The 20,234-nt window shown below is 36.7% G+C and overlaps 5 protein-coding genes across 6 annotated transcripts; 4 read left to right on the forward strand and 1 right to left on the reverse strand.

The window, feature by feature from the left end:
- Nucleotides 1–1,932: 1,932 nt before the first annotated feature.
- On the forward strand, nt 1,933–3,252 carry LOC111781768 (zinc finger A20 and AN1 domain-containing stress-associated protein 4). The gene is made up of 2 exons (XM_023662462.2): nt 1,933–2,097; nt 2,521–3,252. The coding sequence occupies exon 2, from the start codon at nt 2,594–2,596 to the stop codon at nt 3,116–3,118; it is 525 nt and encodes a 174-aa protein (XP_023518230.2). The 5' UTR covers nt 1,933–2,097; nt 2,521–2,593; the 3' UTR covers nt 3,119–3,252.
- Nucleotides 3,253–4,859: 1,607 nt separating this feature from the next.
- Nucleotides 4,860–7,943, forward strand: LOC111781989 (putative purple acid phosphatase 20). The gene is made up of 5 exons (XM_023662744.2): nt 4,860–5,100; nt 5,956–6,247; nt 6,736–7,310; nt 7,393–7,481; nt 7,575–7,943. The coding sequence occupies exons 1-5, from the start codon at nt 4,915–4,917 to the stop codon at nt 7,756–7,758; spliced, it is 1,326 nt and encodes a 441-aa protein (XP_023518512.2). The 5' UTR covers nt 4,860–4,914; the 3' UTR covers nt 7,759–7,943.
- Nucleotides 7,944–8,409: 466 nt separating this feature from the next.
- LOC111781943 (protein TERMINAL FLOWER 1) lies at nt 8,410–10,985 on the forward strand. The gene is made up of 4 exons (XM_023662686.2): nt 8,410–8,704; nt 8,805–8,866; nt 10,358–10,398; nt 10,478–10,985. Exons 1-4 carry the CDS (start codon nt 8,501–8,503, stop codon nt 10,696–10,698), a joined length of 528 nt encoding a protein of 175 aa, XP_023518454.2. The 5' UTR covers nt 8,410–8,500; the 3' UTR covers nt 10,699–10,985.
- Nucleotides 10,986–13,775: 2,790 nt separating this feature from the next.
- LOC111782061 (F-box/LRR-repeat protein At1g67190) lies at nt 13,776–16,018 on the reverse strand. Its single transcript, XM_023662838.2, has 2 exons — nt 15,840–16,018; nt 13,776–15,422 (listed from the first exon to the last, which is right to left on the reverse strand). Exon 2 carries the CDS (start codon nt 15,335–15,337, stop codon nt 14,090–14,092), a length of 1,248 nt encoding a protein of 415 aa, XP_023518606.1. The 5' UTR covers nt 15,338–15,422; nt 15,840–16,018; the 3' UTR covers nt 13,776–14,089.
- A 324-nt stretch (nt 16,019–16,342) lies between these two features.
- On the forward strand, nt 16,343–19,610 carry LOC111781934 (transmembrane 9 superfamily member 5). 2 transcript variants are annotated; one of them, XM_023662676.2, is made up of 7 exons: nt 16,343–16,547; nt 16,935–16,978; nt 17,091–17,694; nt 17,784–17,888; nt 17,965–18,118; nt 18,715–19,196; nt 19,288–19,610. In XM_023662676.2, the coding sequence occupies exons 1-7, from the start codon at nt 16,357–16,359 to the stop codon at nt 19,508–19,510; spliced, it is 1,803 nt and encodes a 600-aa protein (XP_023518444.2). In that variant the 5' UTR covers nt 16,343–16,356; the 3' UTR covers nt 19,511–19,610. The 2 variants fall into 2 exon arrangements, with proteins under 2 accessions (XP_023518444.2, XP_086976057.1); XM_087119931.1 differs by lacking the exon at nt 16,935–16,978 and having other exon boundaries at nt 16,412–16,547.
- Nucleotides 19,611–20,234: the final 624 nt, after the last annotated feature.

Raw genomic sequence — 20,234 nt, forward strand, 5'->3', positions numbered from 1 at the left:
GCTGCCCTTGTGCGTGAGTGAGTTGTGACAATGGAAGAGCTAGTGCCAAACCATCGACTACCGTTAAACTAGTACAAATTGTGTGACAAGCCTGAATTTCAGCGCCCTTTTCAAATATGGTAACACAACTTGGCCTGCATGCATGAAAGCCACCAAGAACAGATACACATCATCATGTGCATACACTTTAACCAAATGTCCACACTCGATCCAAGATGTGTAGTAGAGATCTTGATCATATTCGTGCAAATTGTCATCTTCCTTTTATTGCTTTCAAGACGTATAGCTCATTTTTTGTATTTTCTAAGTGTATGACGTTTCAGGAGAATCATGTCGAAATGTCTCAAAATGTATCATAGGAAGATGCGACTAGTCGTTAATTCTTCCTACCCTGAGTTATATATATTTAAGTCGTGGTGTTGTACATTGTTTTCAATGTTTCTTTCAAACCCTCTTTTGAAAATCTCTCTACCCCTGTTTTCTAAAAAAATTTATTCTCAAACGGGATTAGTGGCTTGAGCATACGTCGTCAGACTGTAGGCGACACTATTTCGAGTTGGCTAAGTGAGTGCTGCACAATTGCTTGTAAACGTCTTGAAGAGTGCGATTGTGACATAAAGCAGTCCCTTAAAGAAAAAAACATGCCGACACATGATCCAAAGCCTACGTGTGCAACAAAATGGTGTGAAAAAATGTAGATAAAAATCTTATTAGCATACACATTTTTTAAATTCAAAGATAGGTAAAGATATGAATTAGATATTTGTGATAGGATAGGTAGCTATATTCAACAACTCTAGTGAGTCACATCCCACGATATAATTCGTTTGAACCCAAAGAAGAGCAACCCACGTGGAATGGGAGCCACGTGGCTCCACTGCCTTCCAAATTGACAGTCCCAATCCACGTAAGCCCCCACCTCACCACCGCCCAATCCATGCCATCTATTATTCCTTCCTACTAATATCGCCGACTCATCCGCGCTGCTGCTGACTCACCAACCCAATATCTGCACATGCCTTTTCTTACACATTTTGGAAATTTCTTATATTTATATTTATTTCTTATATATATCAACATTGTAAGAGAACTCTAACCCGTCCAAGACTAAAAGATCTTACTAGATATTATCCGCTTTTGCCCGTTATGTATTGTCCTAACATGTTTGTTAGAGAGATGTATGATCTCACAATTTACTTCTTTCAGGGCCAGCGTCCTCGCTAACATACTGTACCATATTTGACTCTGATACCATTTATAACAGCCTAAACCCACAACTAGTAAATATTATTTGTATTTCACGATCCACCTCCTTTAGGAGCCAGTGTGTGACTCTTATACAATTTGTAACAGTCAAAACCCACCGCTTTACTTGTTACGTATCGTTGTCAACTTAAAGGTAGTGTCTAATCTTTTTTTAATCCAACTAATGCTTAAAGTCAACTTAATTAATCAAACATTTGACTATAATGATTGAATTAATGGAATAATAATTTGACATTATTGACAAGAGAAAGGTAGGTTAATTAAAAAAAAGATAATGTTAAATATATTTAAATTGTTTTCCTTTTTAATACATTAAATCAAAAACAAAAATGAATACATGTCAACTACTATTAAACTATATTTGTTTAATTAATTTAATTTTTGTGTCGTGTTTTTAATTGGTTGTTGAAAAAGAAAATAGAAAGGATATTTTTTATTTAGGGGGTTAAATGTGTAATTTAATGTATTTTGTTTTAGTAAAGATATTCGGCTCCGTGGGCTTTGTTTCGTCGTCAGCGTCGCGTTATATTGGGGCTGGCTGGCTGGCTGGACTTCCATTTCGGCTGCGTCCAGCCTGGCTTTCCCGATTTTTATTTATTATTATTATTATTTATTTATTTATTAAATAAATAATGTTTAATTATTTTTATTTTGTCCCATTTCGCCTGTTTCTTCCCCTCTCTCTCTCTCCTGATTTCATTTTCGCCCACTTCATTATATCTGACCCGTTTGGTAGATTCTTCATTGTTAAGATTCTTCCTCCTTTTTTTTTTTTTTTTCTTCATCGCCAATCCGTTTCGGAAGAAACCCTCAAACCTGTTTGTTCTTCAGGTACGGTTTCCTCCGACTTTGATGTTTATTTTTTTATATTTGTTCGATTTCTTTAGTGTTTGTTTGAATTTTGATGTTGTTTGTTGGATGAGAAAGTTGAGGTTAATTTTGAATTTGATTGATTCCTGAATCTGTTCCTTTCTAGGGTGTAGAGAAACGTGAGAAATGAGATTTCTATGGTTTGATTTTGATGCCTGGTTCTTATTCTTTGATTCTCGGAATCTTCATCATGTGATTCCTCTTTTTCTGTTTGTTTCGATTTTTCTCGACCTAGCAGCTAATCGGCCTTGTTAATCTAATCGATTTCTGTTGTTGCTGTTGATTCTGACTATACGATCGGAATCTATGTGTTTGTGCGCTTGATTTCGCTGGATTTGGATTTTTTAGGTTTTGGATCGTTGATTTTAGGGTTTGCTTTTCCAGATCTGTTGAACGCTATCGGAAACTGCGCGATTTGTTCTCGCATAAGTAGAGATTCTTCGTTTTGAAGAAGGATATGGCGGAAGAACACAGATGCCAAGCACCTGAAGGTCACCGTCTCTGTGCTAATAATTGTGGCTTCTTTGGCAGTCCAGCCACCATGGATCTCTGCTCCAAATGTTACAGAGACTTTCGCCTCAAAGAACAAGAACAAGCCTCTACCAAATCCACCATCGAAGCCGCTCTCTCAGCCTCATCTTCTTCTTCTTCTTCTCCTTCCTCTTCACTGATCGATCCTCCTCCCGTTTCCCCTGTTGTAGCCTTGCCTTCGCCGGACACAGATCTGACCATCCCGCCCCTTGCAGCGGCTGGATCTGAGGCGGTCATCCAGTTGTGCCCAAACCCGAACCCGAATCGGTGTTCGTCGTGCCGTAAGAAAGTCGGTTTGACCGGGTTCAGATGCAGATGCGGAATCACGTTCTGTGGAGCTCATAGGTACCCGGAGAAACACGGCTGCACCTTCGATTTCAAGTCAATCGGAAGAGAGGAGATCGCTCGTGCGAACCCCGTCGTGAAAGCCGACAAACTGGAGAGAATTTGAACGATTTCTTCAGCCCTCAAAGACTTCAGGACGTGACGTTTGAGAGCAAATTTCTCCGTGGCCCATTCTCCAATCATCTTCGTCGCCGCCGTAAAATCTCTCTCAGCCGTCCGTCCGACAACCGTCCGTCCGTCCAACATCGCACTCGACGATGCCGCTGTTTCTCTCTCTATCCCTCCTCCTTTATTTGATACTTATCTCTATCACTATCTCCTGGCTACGTTATAAAAATAAGTGTGGAAGATGGGTTTTCTTGTAAAAAGAACTTCAAATTTTTTTTCCCCTTTTGATTTCAGTATCGATCTCTCTACTTCCATTAATGGCGTTAATCTTTCTTCTCCGGCTGTGAACTTCTTCATAATAGCGTATATTCATGATTCAAGAACATGAAGCAATTCTGAATTTGGGAGAGTTCTAATGAGTTGAAATTGCCGAGCTTGTTTTTTGATGATTGATTGATGTTTAGTCGTTTTTTGAAGCCAAAGGGTGGTGTTCTTGTGCAATGCATTGAGCCATTTTGTATTAAGCTTATGTGCGTTGGTTGATCCATAGCCACACTTCTTTCCATGTCAATCTTCCAATGGATTTTGCTTCGATTGGTCCACCACATAACCTTGTGAATGAGTCGGCCAACAACTTATCCTCATCATATGTCTGTCTGTCTATATATATATATATCAATCAACATCAACATTTGCCATATGAATATGACTTATATATATTCAAATTAGTTATAGACTTTGATGATGCTTGCATTTAATCAAAACCGTGCCAACTTGGGCCAGTAACGTCTCAACTTTCTCATTGTCTAATTTGACTGCTCGAAAATTAATGGTTTAAATCGTGACTCGATTAGTTAAGACATATCATCGACTAAATACATATGTATTTTTAAAGTCTCATATAATAATCATTTGGTTTTTGAATTTGTCATTAATTTTTTTTTTATAAAAAAACTCGGGTTCCATTTGGTATCCTTTTTGTTAAAAAAAAAATAATAATAATAATTTTTGTTTATACAATTTGGTTAAAAATCCAAATTTTTTCTTAAGAAAGATAAAATTCATTCTAGATAAATGACTATAAAAATAATTAAATAATTATGAAACTAGACTTTGGAAAATAGTATTTATAAATTTATATCTATTTTTTTCCCATTAAATTAGATGAATGAATCTTAAAATAATTACTATTTTATTAAATTTTCAAGTATAAAAAATTAATTAATTAATTTTAAAAAAAAAAATTAAAATTGACCCTTTAAATATGGCAGTATTTCTTGAATTACTCCATTTTAATTAAAAATATAAAACACCATTTGAAAATATACTTATTTTATTCCAATTCCAGACAGATGGTAATTTTAGTATACTTAAAAAAAAAACATATTAAAAGGAATCGCGTTCGGGTTATCGTCAATTATATTACGATTAATTACATCACAAATAAAGTTAATTTTCATCGCGAAAAGTGAGCACACCACAGTTTCATTTTTTAAAAAGAAACAAACGACCGGTTAACCTAACCTTACTTAAATCGGCTTATTTATATATTTTCGATTAAAAATTTAGCCCTGAGATGTTTTTACCAACTCACATAATAAATAAATTACTAAAATGGTTAAATGCCAGATAAGAAATGATAAGAATATCCCAAATTGGCACGTGCGGTCCTAGAATTTGGTAAACAGGGGGACGCACCGTTTTTTTCATATAAAATGCCTTCGAGCATTACACGAAAAAGCATAATCCAAATTCCCCAATTCTTCTCTTCTCTTTCATTTCTCGTGTTCGATAATGGCGGTTTTGCAGACGAAAATGCCTCCGTTTCCGGCGGCGTTAACTATCACCACCACCATTGTCGTCGTCGCCGCCGTCTTCTCTTCTCTGTTTTGTAGTGCTTCGTCTTATGAACGGCCGCTGCCTCGCCGGAATCTCGTCGTTCCTCGACGGAAAGATCTCGATTCCGATTCTCCAGAACAGGTAATTCCTAATCCCTACTCTTCTCCAAAACAGATTGTTCTTGAATTATAGAGAGAAACCGTTGAAATTTGTTAGAAAATAATTTTATGGTTTATTTTAATCCGTTACAATTACAAACCGGTATTAGATTATTTTATATTTTTATTATATAATAATAATACATAAATAAATACTTAATTTCTCAATAATAATAAAAAATTATTGTTATGACTCTTAGTAAACAAATTATTAAAATAGTTTTATTTAAATATTAAAAGAATAAGTTATTATAAAATTGGTTAATATTTTGTTTTAAAATATCCTTAATTTTTTTTAAATAAAGTATAAAAAATACTAATTTAAGAATTTTACAACTTTTCCATTAAAAAAAGTCGAGTATTTAGGGTGTATATAAGCTAGATTGGGTCGAGGAAAATTTTTGGATTACCCAAAAGTTCGGGTTTGTTGAATTAGTAACTCAACCCAATCAAAAAATTTTCATAATTCAAACGAACTCAACCCTCTATCTTACGTTGTCAGATACTTGAAAAAGAAATTAATTTTAAAAAAAAAATTTATTTAAAAAATATTAAAAGTTCACAAACAACACAGATCAAACTATAATTATTCAAAAAAAAAAAAAAATTAAATTATTGGTATATAAGCAACAATGGTAACATACCAACATAATTCAACATTGTCATAAAATTAAAAACAATTAAATAATAGTTTAAAAGTTCAGAAGTATTTTTTTTTTGGAACATTTGCATCTGTAAATATGTTTTGGAAGTTTTTTTTATTAGACGAACGATATTTTTATTAATTTAATTAAATAAGGTCGAGGATGTGAGAGGATGCTTAAAAGGAACTTTTCAGGTACATATATCCCTTGTTGGTGCTGATAAAATGATGATAACATGGATCACTGAGGACTCTGCACCAGCCGTGGTGGAATATGGCTCATCCCCTGGACTTTACACCAACCTTGTAACTGGCTCTACTTCCTCTTACAAATATACATTTTATAAGTCTGGTTACATTCATGCTGCAACCATCGGTCCTCTCCACCCCGACACTACTTATTACTATCGTTGCAGCTCCGACTCTGCCCGCAATTTCACTTTCAAAACCCCTCCTGCTCAACTCCCTATCAAATTTGTTGTCATTGGTACGTAGCTAGCTAAACGAAGAAACTGTTAAGGATTGTTGGGAGGGAGTACCACGTTGGCTAATTTAGAGAATGATCATTGGTTTATAAGTAACGAATACATCTCCATTGGAATGAGGTCGTTTGGGGAAGCTTAAAGTAAAGCTATGAGAGCTTATGCTCAAAGTGGACAATATCATTGCGGTGGTATCAGAGCCATGCTCTTAACTTAGTCATGTCAATAGAATCCTCAAATGTCGAATAAAGAAGTAAGTGTCGAACCAAGTGTGTACTTTGTTCGAGGACTCCAGAGAAGGAGTCGAGCCTCGATTAAGGGGACGTTGTTTGAGGGCTCCATAGGCCTCAGGAGGTGTACTTTGTTCGAGGAGTGGATTGTTGGGAGGGAGTCCCACATTGGCTAATTTAGAGAATGATCATGAGTTTATAAGTAAGGGCCCAAAGCAAAGCCACGAGAGCTTATGCTCGTTTTTTATTTTTTTTTTTTGTAGGTGATCTTGGGCGGACAGAATGGACCAAAACAACTCTCGAAAACATAGCCAAATCGGACTATGATGTGCTGCTGCTTCCTGGCGACTTGTCCTATGCTGATGTCATTCAGCCTTTATGGGATTCCTTTGGCAGGCTGGTTGAGCCATTGGCTAGCCAAAGGCCATGGATGGTGACACAAGGCAACCATGAGATTGAGCGCATCCCGGTGATTCATTCCCAGCCTTTCACAGCATACAACGCAAGATGGCCAATGCCTTTCGAGCAAAGCTCGTCGACATCCAATCTTTACTACTCGTTCGACACAGCCGGTGTGCACGTTATCATGTTGGGATCGTATACCGATTTCGATTCGAATTCGGCACAATATGGATGGCTTGTCGCCGACTTGAAGAAAATCGATCGATCAAAAACTCCATGGATTGTGGTGCTTGTTCATGCTCCATGGTATAACTCCAACACTGCTCACCAGGGTGAGAAAGAGTCCGTTGACATGAAGGCTGCCATGGAACAACTGCTCTACGAGGCTCATGTAGACGTGGTGTTTTCAGGGCACGTTCATGCTTATGAACGCTTCGTAAGTTTCTCTAACAATCATAGTATTATTTACGTCAAGAACTTAATTTATCTTCTAAATCCTTTTGATCATGTTATTATAGACTCGTGTTCATAATGGGGAAGCAAACAATTGTGCTCCTGTATACATTACAATCGGCGACGGGGGCAACCGTGAAGGCCTATCGAGCAAGTAATGCTTTAAAACTATTTTCCAACGACGTTACAAAAGTTACTAAATTCAAACGTTTCACTTGATGATCATAGAAAATTTAATCGTTTACAGGTATATCGATCCAAAGCCAGAGATTTCGATATTTAGAGAAGCGAGCTTCGGACATGGCGAGTTTGAAGTGATGAATGCCACGAATGCAGTTTGGACATGGCACCGAAACGACGACGATGTAGCGGTCGTCGGGGATTCATTTGTGTTTACGAGTCTCTCTTCTATCCCTGCATGTAAAATATGAAGGATTCTAAATCCTCTCATTAAGTAATTATATGTAGAAAGGATGGAAGAAATTACTTGCATGCCAGGGAGTTCCCTAATAACATTCCATATGGAGATGGCCTTTTATGTGAACTCTAAACACTACAATTCTTATCACGCATTCTAAAAGTATAATCGAAATCACCTTGGATTATTGATAGACAATTATGTTGTTATACGGGAACGATTAGGAGCCGTCAATTACTCCCTAATCATAAACCTGACTCGATTATCAAGGGTCTGGTAGCGGTAGATCGAACTAACTTATGATTTATTACCGTATTTGTAGTGATTATTAGGAAACTTATTGGTTAATTTCCTCGTATTGAACTTGCCACGAGCGGTAGAGGTCCACAACAGTATCTTGAACCTTATGAGAACTGAGGTCGCGTCTCAGGGTCCCACACTAAAATTCTAGAACTATGATGATGAAAGAGACTATAGGAGACTTAGAACTGGAGGTTTAGATAGACCAAGAACTAAGAACTTGAACCGATAACTCCAACCCAACTCGAAAATTTATAGTTTGATAAGAAATTGAGAAATTAAATATGAACTATAAATGAAAACGTGTTGTAAAGATGTTGAAACTAGTTGGAAACATCTTTAAATAAAGAAAGTGCCTTTTGTAACATGAAACCAAAAAAGAACAAGGCCGGTCGGCCCCCTCTTTATTTGATTCTGTACTCTTCTTTGTGTTGTTCATCATCTCTCTCTCTAAAATGGCAAGATCAAAAATATCAGAGCCTCTGGTTCTTGGAAGAGTGATAGGAGACGTGGTGGATTCCTTCACCCCATCCATTAAAATGTGTATCACTTTCAGCAACAAGCTCGTCCTCAATGGCTATCAATTCTTCCCTTCTTCTCTCTCCTTCAAACCCAGAGTTCATGTTTCAGGAGAAGATATGAGATCTTTGTTCACTTTGGTACACTCAAATCCTTCAAAATTCTCTCTTTTAACAAACCCTTTTTTTCAATTTTTGATCTTTTGTTGTTGTTTTTTTTTTGTTTTTTTTTTTTGGTTAGATCATGGTTGATCCTGATGTTCCTGGCCCTAGTGATCCATTCTTGAGAGAACACCTCCACTGGTAAAAAAATATTACAAAATTTTCAAGTTTTGAGCTTTAAAGTTTGAAAAAACGTAACTTTGATCAAGACCCATCATTTTTTATCGTGTTTAAAATCATCTCCGGTACAAAATGTTACAAAATTTGCAAGTTTTGAGCTTTGAAGTTCGAAAAAACGTAACTTTGATCAGAACCCATCACTTTTGTCGGGTTGAAAATCATCTCTACTTAACAAAATGTTACGAGATTTGCAAGTGTTAAGCTTTAAAGTTCGAAAAAAACATAACTTTGATCAGAACCCATCACTTTTGTCGGGTTGAAAATCATCTCTACTTAACAAAATGTTACGAGATTTGCAAGTGTTAAGCTTTAAAGTTTGAAAAAACGTAACTTTGATCAAGACCCATCATTTTTTATCGTGTTTAAAATCATCTCCGGTACAAAATGTTACAAAATTTGCAAGTTTTGAGCTTTGAAGTTCGAAAAAACGTAACTTTGATCAGAACCCATCACTTTTGTCGGGTTGAAAATCATCTCTACTTAACAAAATGTTACGAGATTTGCAAGTGTTAAGCTTTAAAGTTCGAAAAAAACATAACTTTGATCAGAACCCATCACTTTTGTCGGGTTGAAAATCATCTCTACTTAACAAAATGTTACGAGATTTGCAAGTGTTAAGCTTTAAAGTTTGAAAAAACGTAACTTTGATCAAGACCCATCATTTTTTATCGTGTTTAAAATCATCTCCGGTACAAAATGTTACAAAATTTGCAAGTTTTGAGCTTTGAAGTTCGAAAAAACGTAACTTTGATCAGAACCCATCACTTTTGTCGGGTTGAAAATCATCTCTACTTAACAAAATGTTACGAGATTTGCAAGTGTTAAGCTTTAAAGTTCGAAAAAAACATAACTTTGATCAGAACCCATCACTTTTGTCGGGTTGAAAATCATCTCTACTTAACAAAATGTTACGAGATTTGCAAGTGTTAAGCTTTAAAGTTTGAAAAAACGTAACTTTGATCAAGACCCATCATTTTTTATCGTGTTTAAAATCATCTCCGGTACAAAATGTTACAAAATTTGCAAGTTTTGAGCTTTGAAGTTCGAAAAAAACATAACTTTGATCAGAACCCATCACTTTTGTCGGGTTTAAAATCATCTCTACTTATACAAAATGTTACGAGATTTGCAAGTGTTAAGCTTTAAAGTTCGAAAAAAACATAACTTTGATCAGAACCCATCACTTTTGTCGGGTTTAAAATCATCTCTACTTATACAAAATGTTACGAGATTTGCAAGTGTTAAGCTTTAAAGTTCGAAAAAAACATAACTTTGATCAGAACCCATCACTTTTGTCGTGTTTAAAATCATCTCCACTTATACAAAATATTACGAGATTTGCAAGTTTTGAGCTTTAACGTTCTTGATCAAAACCCTTCATTTTTATCGTGTTTAAAATCACCGAGAAACATAATTTCGATATCAACACCTAATTTTGGGTATCTTTTACAGGTTGGTGACTGACATTCCAGGAACTACTGATGCCACCTTTGGTATAGCTTACTTTCTCTTTCTACTTGAAGAGAGAGAAAGGCAGAGATTTTGGTTTAAAGATGTTTTTTTTAATGACAGGAAGAGAAGAAGTGAGCTATGAAATCCCAAAACCGACAATAGGAATACATAGGTTTGTGTTTGTTCTGTTCAAACAAAAACATCGTTGTTTGGTAAACTCTCCATCTTCAAGGGATCATTTCAACACTCGAAGATTTGCAGCTGAGAATGATTTGGGTCTTCCTGTTGCAGCTGTTTATTTCAATGCACAAAGAGGAACTGCTGCTTCAAGCAGGCGATGATGATTTGATCCAAAAAGTTCATAAAAAACCCATCTTTTAGAAATGGGTTTTGCCTTTTCTTCTTCTTTTTACTGTTTGTTTGTGTGTTTTTAAGGGTTAGTTTTGTGAGTTTTGTTGGCTTTTTAAGTAGTTTTTGGAGCGTGGAGGTGAGTTTGTTGTATATAGAGTGAGTGAGTGAGTGAGTTTGGAATATGTGTACTCGTTGGAAATGCTTTGAATGTGTTCGAAAATATGATGCACGATGATTGTTGTCGTCGACCTAACCTTTTCTAACTCGACCCTAAATTAAAGGGATCTTTATCATTAACTTCTCTTTCTTAGTAGATAGAGTAGCCTTAGGGTACTTTTTGGTTGAGATTGTCCTATAACCCGTAGGTCTTAACACATGGTTAGAATCACGGATACCTCCAGCCTCCCATTTCTCAGTAACTTCTCTTTCTTAGTAGATGAGGAGCCTCTGATACCTTTTGTGAGGTTTATGCACGGTAGAAATTGTCTACATGAGATTATCTTTTAGCACGTAGGTCCTGACATAAGGTTAGAATTTTAGCTTTTCCATATTAGTATCTCACTCATGGCTCGGGCCCTCCAAAGGGAGGCCTGAACAAATGATTCGGTTCTCATTAGCTTCTCTTTCTTAGTAGATAAAGGAGAGAAGTTAGTAAGTAACGTACCATTTGATCCATAGTTATGCTATGTAGCTGATTTGCCTCTACGTTAAACCAATTCTTAAGTATCAATATTACTTCGATTTTTGGTTAATGCGGGATCCCATTTCATCGTTTTGGATTCTAACGACACACTTCGATACGGAACTTTGTTAGGACATGTATTTTGATGCTAGGTTTGTCATGTGTCATATTTTATTCCGAATTTTTTGGAATTGTCACATGTAGATGGCCCTCACAAGCACTATCCATTGGCAAGGGAATGGAGTTCTTATTGATAGACAACTCAAGGGAGCTACATCCTTAAATATTGTGGGGTATCTATCCATTGGCATATATGGCCCAAATCTGCAAAAAGCAAATCTTTTAAGATCCTTTGTTCTCCCAATCCACACTTTTGAAGAGTTATTGGGTTCTTCCTTTAATCTTTACGATAATCTTAAAAATATGGTACAGTAGGGTTAGATTGTAACCTTATTTTCAGGTTGGTCGAGCCACAGGTCAACCTTCAAACCGACTCAATTTTTTAATTTTTCAAAAATTCAACCTAACCCAAATCAATTTTTTTTTTTATCCGACCCAACTTTTATTGTTTGAATTAAGTAATTCGAGTTAATGGAATTCTCGAGTCATTTGAACACCTCCAGTCTATAAGGAATTAGGGTAAAACAAGAGAGAATTGGCAACTAAACCCTAAACTAAAAGCATATGTGGTGTTGCTATCCCATCCATCGCCCCACCATCCCTTCAAACTCTCTTATCTATTTCCTCTGCTCACAGTCATATTATCTTCTTTTTTTTTTTCAACTTTCTCATCACCAAGTTTTTGGGTCCAGTGGTGACGAGGGAATAAAATTGGTGAAACCACCTCGAAAAACCGACTTCAAAGTTAACTATTATTCAAAATGTATCTAGACACCAAAATCGCATATTTTTATTTAGAAATAAGTAAGTTATGAGCGTTCAAAGTTCGTGAATTTTTCAAAACAAATCTAATGGGATCAAAAACACAATATTTACAATTTGAAGAAACCCTAACCTCAACCTACGACAGACTCTCCCTTGTGCACTTGGTGTTTTTGACAATTTTCTTCTTCGTGGATGTTCTCCTCGTGGTTTATCTTCGTGTTGAGTAATTCAAATTGTTGGGTCATCGAGTCATATGAACACTCTTACTCATCGCACACCACTCAAAAAATGAAATAAATTCTTGGACACACTTGCATATCTATATTCATAGATCCCACAGCTTCACAGCAATAATACCATTAAGAGTTGACACAATGATAGTAAAATAACCATTAGATTATCCTCAAGAATCAAACATCCTCATAATCGCCTTCAAACTCAACCCAAAAGCTCCGATCTTTAATCCCAGATCCAAAAATGGCGGGCGCCACCTTCTAAATCACCATCATTTCACCTTCTTCAATCACCTTTTTGTAAACCCGGTTCGCCGGGTCAACAGTGCCGGCGTCCACGCTCCCCTGAACAAACAAGTACACCATCTCGGAGGCGCCCACTTTGAAGTCGGCTCAACCCCGAGAAAAGAGTTGGGGTTACGGCTACGATGCCGAACCCACTTTCCGAGAAGTCTCCGTCGGATTTTCCGCCGGAGAAGACTAAGCCGTCGGCAGTGACGGCGCTCGGGTTCTTGCATGGAAGGTTGCCGGCGGAGGCTCTGTTTTTCTGGGGATTTGGGGTTTAAGTGCAGAAATCTTGAAGTGGCTCGGGATCTGATGCTATGGTGGGCGTAAGAATTATTGGATGAAAATGCCCTGTTAGTCATATGTTCATCGATGTTTTAAACATATTACAGCTGAAGATAAGAGTTCCAATGCCAATGGTTCTATCATATCAGGAGATGCTTCTTGTCTCAGTGTAGGCAGAAAAACCCGTAACAGATTCTAACCGTCCAAATTCACCGCTATCAGATATTGTCGTTTTAGGTTTTTTCTTTCAAGCTTCCTCTCAAAGTTTAAAACGCATCTGCTTGAAAGAGGTTTCTACACCCTTATAAGGACGGTTTCGTTCTCCTCCACAACTAATGTGGGATATCAAAATCCACCCCTTTCGGAGCCCAACGTCCTCGCTAGCACTCGTTCCCTAATACAATCGATGTGGGACCCCCATAATCCACCCCCCTTCAAGGCCTAACGTCTTTACTGGCACACCGCCTCGTGTCCACCCCCTTCAAGGCTCAACCTCCTCGTTGGCACATCGCCCGGTGTCTGACTCTAATACCATTTGTAACAGCCCAAGTCCACCACTAGCAAATATTGTCCTTTATGGACTTTCCCTCAAGGTTTTTAAGGGCGTTTACTAATGAGAGGTTTCCACAACCGCTAACAGTGATACAGTAACTAAAATATGTATACAGACACAGGATTTGTATCAATGAAATGCATGTGCTTTTAAATGCTATTTGCTTATAGTATATATCTGAAAAGAGAGATACAATTCAGGGAATTTAGAAAAATATACAAATTCAGAGTAGATACAGAATCCTAGCAAGTCTCTAAAAATGAACCTTGTGGAGAAAGAAAAGAAAAGAAAAGTTCGTAATCTGTCAACTAGGATATGGCAATTGCTCAAACTAATGAATGCTTGTAAACAAAGAAGACAAAGGTTTTCAGAATCGCAAAAACCTGATGGGATGCATTTGATATCGATACAGCTCTCAGAACAAACTTGGAGACCGAACGAACCTCCATGAACTTTTTCTATTCATATTCAAACTGAACCTCCACATGCCTATACTTTCTCATCAACTGGACAAGGGATAAGGTGATGCTCGCCAAAGTTTGGCATTCTTCATGCGTTTTAACCTCAGAAACAACACCACAAATGATCAATTTTTTCAAATTGGGGCACCTTCCAAGAAGTTTTTCCATCCATTCAGAGAAAAATTCACTAACTACACTCCACCCAAGTTCAAGCACTACCACATTCAACAAATGAGATGACCCCTGCAAACTATGCTGAAGGGTTCCATCTTTCAAATCATAACATAGTGATAGATGGCTTAACCAAGGAAAACACATACAAATGGTCTCTAAATCCATTACCTCTTCATCATCATCAAATACAACGCCCCACAGCCGAAGCTTCCTTAACTTCGATGATTTCGAGATCATGTGGTAGAATTTCGGCCACAAAATAGTAAAGTTGCAGACATCTACTACCTCAAGATTTTCCATGTTCTCACCAATATCAAGATGGATAACACTAACATCATCAATCCTTAGAACTCTCAAAGCTCCCTTGCTAACTACTTCAAACAGCTCAAGAGTACAATCTTTTAGATGCATAGCTTCAAGGTTATCGGCCTCCAATATAAATTTGTCCAAACTGATTGCTTCAACATGTATATCCCTCAATGAGGAACTGCTAACTTCCATATCCGACATCGAAATATCAGGACTGATTAGAGCCAATTTCTCGAGTTTAGGACAAGTGGTCAGAAGAAGGCTCAAATCCAATGTAGAGATACTGACATGGCTCAACGAAAGTGATTTTAAGCAAGGGAACTTCTGGTAACTGGGTTCTACGCCTGTTATAGAGTTATGAGCCAGCGCCAACACTTCAAGCTTTTGTCGACCACATTTCTCAATGATATTGAAAATCGGGGTCGTCTTCACATTATAATGAAGTTGGCGCAGAGTCTCTCTAGTATACATGAGCCAAGCCATAACCGGTGCAGCAGAGAACTCTTCGACTTCGTCCATTGAAATCGCCAAATGTTGCAGCGCAGTTGTTTGAAATATGGTTTGAGTGATAAGAATTTCCAATCTGCTGGTAGTGAGATCATGATACACAGGCCAATCATCAGAATCAAAAGAAAGGGTGTGGAGGTGATTGCGCCAAGCCTTTCTCCATTTCTTGCAAGTTGCCGAAGCAATCACTGCATCTCGAGCACCTCTGAGATGGGAAAGTATGTTCCCGATCACTTCAACAGGAAGATGCTCCATTCCCAAAGCACAAGATGAAGAAATTAATTCCGCAAATTCACAAGAACACGATTTAAAGTAGCCATGTGTATGTCATATGTGCAATCTGAAGCAGTTAATAAGGAGCAGAAAACGAATAAAAATGAGTTTCCGTATCGACGAAATCAATCAAATTGACAAAAGTAATTCAATAAAAACCTGGATCTGAAACAAATGTCTACTAAAACAAATTATCACATCTGAAGTACTAATGAAATCAAGAATCTGAGGTTTAAATCAAGAATCTGAGGTTTAAATCAAGAATTTGGGGTTTTACTAAAACGGCAATGCTCACTCAAAATCTCCACAATTTTCAAATCGATCGTCAACAAACAGAACAAACTAATCAACACGACCATATTCAACCGGTCGCACCAATCTAACTCTCTATACGAGAAATCGAATCGGTAATCTATGAACTTCAATACGTAAACATAAGAAAGAGAAGAGTCCCGCCATGAATATCATAGATGAGTTAGCTTACTGGATAGCGAGGCGAAAATGATCTGGATCGAACTGGAACTCCGGCGGCTGTAGAAGTTCGCCGCCCAAATGAAGAAAGCGATGCAGTAAAAGGGAAATTTGGGGAATTGGATGGAAGTTGGTAATGACGCGAAATCGAACAAAGATAAGATCGGAATCGGAACTTTGTTCCAGAAAAAGGAAAAGATGAATTAAAATAAATAATTTCAATTATTCTTTTATATATATATATATATATATATATATATATATATATATATATATATATATATATATATATATATTTTAATTTATTTTTAAAAATTAAAAAATATAGTTTAAAAAAGATTTTTTTAAAATTTTATTTATAAAAAATAAAGTAAAAAATTAATGAAAAGTAAGCGGTGAAAATGAATAACCGCATGAAAATTACCACAAGTTTAGTAGTAAAAGTCCAGTGTTTGGGGCTATATATATATAATGCATGAGGACTCTAGTTTTCCCTCCATTTTTGAATATCTGGGCCGCAGAATCAAGAAATGGCGCCATGTCGTAAACTGATTTACTCGATCTTCATTTTGATCTTTCTTCTCCCACTCCCCTTCTCCGCCAGAATTTTCAGAGCTATAGATGATCAAAGACGCGCTTCTTCATCAAAGCCTACAGGATATGCATACGGAGACCAAATTCCTCTGTTCGCCAACAAAGTATTTGGGGCCGATGAACGATGGTAGTTTCTTACTTCCATTATCTTTTTAATTTTCTTTTATTGCAAAGATTTTATCTCGGTTTCTGTTCTCGTGATGTTATCGAATCTGTTTGGTTGATTGGAAATTTGAGTTTGAATTTCCATGGATTTCTGAGTTTTTCAAGATAGATAGGTTTTCGTTTTTTAAACATTGAAAATTAATTAGTTGAGTTGTAATCGAGATTAAATTATGTGTATATTTCAATTAGTTGAGTTGTAATTGAAATTTGAATTTTCATGGCTTTCTGACTTTTTCAAGATAGTTAGGTTTTTGCCTTTTAAACATTGAAAATGAATTAGTTGAGTTGTAATCGAGATTAAATTTATTCGTTGATCTTTGTTCCGTTTTTTTTTTTTTTTAATTTGCAGCGATGCAGACTCATATTTTTCGCTTCCATTTTGCCCTCCAGGAGGTGAAGATCATATTGTTCTTCATCTAATTAGATGCTCGAACTCTTTGACTGGTATTATATAATGCAAAGATCAATTATGTTTAATCTGTTGTACATTTTTCATTGATTACAGAAAAACTACACAAAAGAAAGAAATCCCTGAATGAAATTCTGGCAGGCGATTGCTTAACCAACACTCAATACGATTTGAGATTCGGCGTTCCAGTGTCGGAGGGCTTCCTTTGCGATAAGTATATGACAGAAGATGATCTCAAAAGGTTTAAGACTGCCATTGAAAACAAATTTGAGTACCAAATGTACTTCGCCGACATCTGGTTTGGAAGTAAGGTGGGGGAAGCCATTGAAGAAACAGGATTAGGGAAGAAATATTATCTTTTCAATCATATTGAATTCAACCTCGATTTCATGGAGGATCAAGTGAAGGGCGTTAATATTGTAAACAGTCTCGATTCTTCTGTGGCTATAACCAATAATACTGAAACCCCTGTGGAATTTTCCTACTCAGTCATCTGGAATGAAATCAAACCCACGAACAATTCGAGTTACTTTAAATCCTGGAACAAAGCTCCATATGGGAAAGCCTCGTGGGTTTTGGAAGAGAATCGAGGCTTGTTTTGGTCGGGAATTTGGCTTTGGACTACCATTTCCTTTTGGTGGGTCGCATTGCCTCTTGTAGTTGCTTCGCCGTATCTGTTTCGGTATGTCACGTTGAACAGGTAAAATTGCTTCGCCTCCCCTTTGTTCTTGGTAATTAAGGCGAATTCAAGAATTTTGTTAATCTTTCAGATTTGTTGATTGTTTACAGACAACCTCATCAAGGTAGTCGTTTCAATGATAAAGTGTGCCAGTGTCCGATGTTCACATCCTTACTCGGTGCTTTATTGGGCGTTGGAACTCAGCATCTAATCATGTAACCTTTAAAATTGTATTAATCTATAGCTTATCGTTTGATCATCATCTAATCATTAAACCAACTGTGTCTGCAGAATTGTATTGCTTTTTGTTTCTGCATACCAGGGTATCTACCCCTGCAACCGTGAAAGAATCTCTGTTGATATTGTCTTGGCATATTGTCTAACATCAGTACCGTCTGCATTTATAGGCAGATCATTTCATGAGAAATTTTCCCCACTTAAATTGGTATATTCTCAAATTCATTCATGCTTGTTTGGAACGGAATAAAACCTATATATATGTTATGATATGATACGTTCGATGAAATGATATGATTATAATATGTGATGTGAATGATATGATATATTTTATGGTACGATGCATTTGATGAAATGATGCATATTGTGATATACTTTATGATATTACCGGTACCGTATGACATGATATGTTAAAAGACACGATATACTTGTAATATGATACATGTGACATGATAAGATGTATGAGAAATTTTCTCCAGTTGGATTGATATATTCTCAAATCCGTTCATGCTTCTTTAAAATGGAATAAAACTCAAACTATATATGTGAATGATATGATATATGTTAGGTATGATACGTTTGACAAAATGACGTGACTATGATATGTTATGTGAATGATATGATATATGTTATGGTAGATACTTTTGACGATACGACGCATATTGTGATATATTTTATGATATGATACGTGTACGGTATGACATGATGTGTTGAGAGACATGATATGCTTATGATATGATAAGATGTATGATATGCATGACATGCACTAAGATGTTTCGACTAAAATTCTTTATCCCGGTACAGAAAGAATGTGTCTTTCTTACGGGAGCGCTCTACTTTTATCCGGCGTTCCTAGCTGTTCTTCTAGCAAAGATATTCGTGTCGAATAGCTTAATGGTGAACGATGCAATCTATATTCTATCAATAGCAGGAATTGGCAGTGCCATTTTAGTGTACCTATGTTGCATAGCAACAAGGAAGTGGTATGAACCAGAGCATGATGTTACAGCTTGTGCCACCAGAATGGTAGACGTATTTAACCCACCAGCTTCCAGTTTATGGTATATGAAGACACCTGCTCAGATGGTTCTTGTGGGGCTGTCAGTCTTCTTGCCTATCTGCTTGGTAATGGATGACATCTATGCAAGCTTGTGGGGTTTGAAGGCGTGCGGGTCATTCTTCACCTTATTTGCAGTCTTCTCAATTGTGATCATAACTACCATAATTTCTGCGTATGCGCTTACTGGTGTCCAGTTACTCAAAAATGACTACAACTGGTGGTGGAGGTAAAACTGATATCCTTAGAACTTGGTGCATTGGTTTGTTTTGTTTTGTTTCGTTTTGTTTTCGAAATCTGAAAGAAAAGAATGGCTGCAGATCAGTGTTACGCGGGGGGTCACCTGCCATACTCATGTTTGTTTATGGCATCTACTTCCTTTCCAAGATCAAAACTGAAAGTGACAGAGAGTTCCTCCCTCTTTTGGTGTACAATTGTTGCATTTGCTACTCATTGTTTCTGGTTCTAGGAACTGTGAGCTTCAGGGCTTCGCATTTCGCCTTTAGATTCTACATGGCTGTAGTCGCCAAGAAACGGTCCTAAATGTAAAAATCCTCATCTTTTAGCCTTCTGCTATTGTGCTGTCTGTCTGTCTGTACATGTTCTTGTTTGAAAACAATTAATGTTCTTGTGTTCTTCTCCATATGTTTATTTTTATAATCTTTTCTAAACTTCAAATCACTTAGAAATCCAAATCACTTATTAGTCATTATTATTCGAACTCAAAAGTGACTAAATTATTGATCAATTCTTCAAGCCCAACAGAATAATATATTAACTATCCATCTTTAACCATTTATAGAATAATCCATTCCTTTGTAATTATTGAGTTGAAAAAGATAATTTAATAATTAGATAAATTACAAATTTAGTGATAGAACATTTACCACTTATTAATTTTTTTTACGTTTTTTACTTTCGTACTTGAGAAGAGGATAAAGCTCCTATTTCACTCTTTATCCGAAACTAATATTCCCGCATTCTTTCTCTTCTCCCTCCCGTCTTCACTGGCATATTAGGAATGAAAGACGAAACAAGAATGAGACAGAACAGGAAGGAATCCGGGGAACTATTCATTTCCTCTCAGGTTCAAGTTCAGTCAGTCGCTTCGCTTAAGTCAGAAGCAGCAGAGAACTCATTCGATTCTTGAACTGTAAACTCGGATAGTCAAAAGTTTTCGGTTGAGCCTTTCCTTCCTAATTCATTTATTCTTGAACTGTAAAGTCGGATAGTCAAAGGTTTTCGGTTAAAGAGTTCATTCTCATAT

This window comes from Cucurbita pepo, chromosome 19, assembly GCF_057944985.1.
Source record: "Cucurbita pepo subsp. pepo isolate OVF chromosome 19, ASM5794498v1, whole genome shotgun sequence".
NCBI classification, from domain to species: Eukaryota; Viridiplantae; Streptophyta; class Magnoliopsida; order Cucurbitales; family Cucurbitaceae; genus Cucurbita; species Cucurbita pepo.

Coding starts and splice junctions, on each gene's coding strand:
- LOC111781943 (XM_023662686.2), top strand. CDS start 8,501: ATGGCAAGATCAAAAATATCAGAGCCTCTGGTTCTTGGAAGAGTGATA. Junction 8,867..10,357: donor TTGAGAGAACACCTCCACTG/GTAAAAAAATAT, acceptor TATCTTTTACAG/GTTGGTGACTGACATTCCAG. Junction 10,399..10,477: donor AACTACTGATGCCACCTTTG/GTATAGCTTACT, acceptor TTTTAATGACAG/GAAGAGAAGAAGTGAGCTAT.
- LOC111782061 (XM_023662838.2), bottom strand. CDS start 15,337: ATGGAGCATCTTCCTGTTGAAGTGATCGGGAACATACTTTCCCATCTC.
- LOC111781934 (XM_023662676.2), top strand. CDS start 16,357: ATGGCGCCATGTCGTAAACTGATTTACTCGATCTTCATTTTGATCTTT. Junction 16,548..16,934: donor TTTGGGGCCGATGAACGATG/GTAGTTTCTTAC, acceptor TTTAATTTGCAG/CGATGCAGACTCATATTTTT. Junction 17,695..17,783: donor CGGTATGTCACGTTGAACAG/GTAAAATTGCTT, acceptor GATTGTTTACAG/ACAACCTCATCAAGGTAGTC.
- LOC111781768 (XM_023662462.2), top strand. CDS start 2,594: ATGGCGGAAGAACACAGATGCCAAGCACCTGAAGGTCACCGTCTCTGT.
- LOC111781989 (XM_023662744.2), top strand. CDS start 4,915: ATGGCGGTTTTGCAGACGAAAATGCCTCCGTTTCCGGCGGCGTTAACT. Junction 5,101..5,955: donor ATTCCGATTCTCCAGAACAG/GTAATTCCTAAT, acceptor GGAACTTTTCAG/GTACATATATCCCTTGTTGG. Junction 6,248..6,735: donor TATCAAATTTGTTGTCATTG/GTACGTAGCTAG, acceptor TTTTTTTTGTAG/GTGATCTTGGGCGGACAGAA.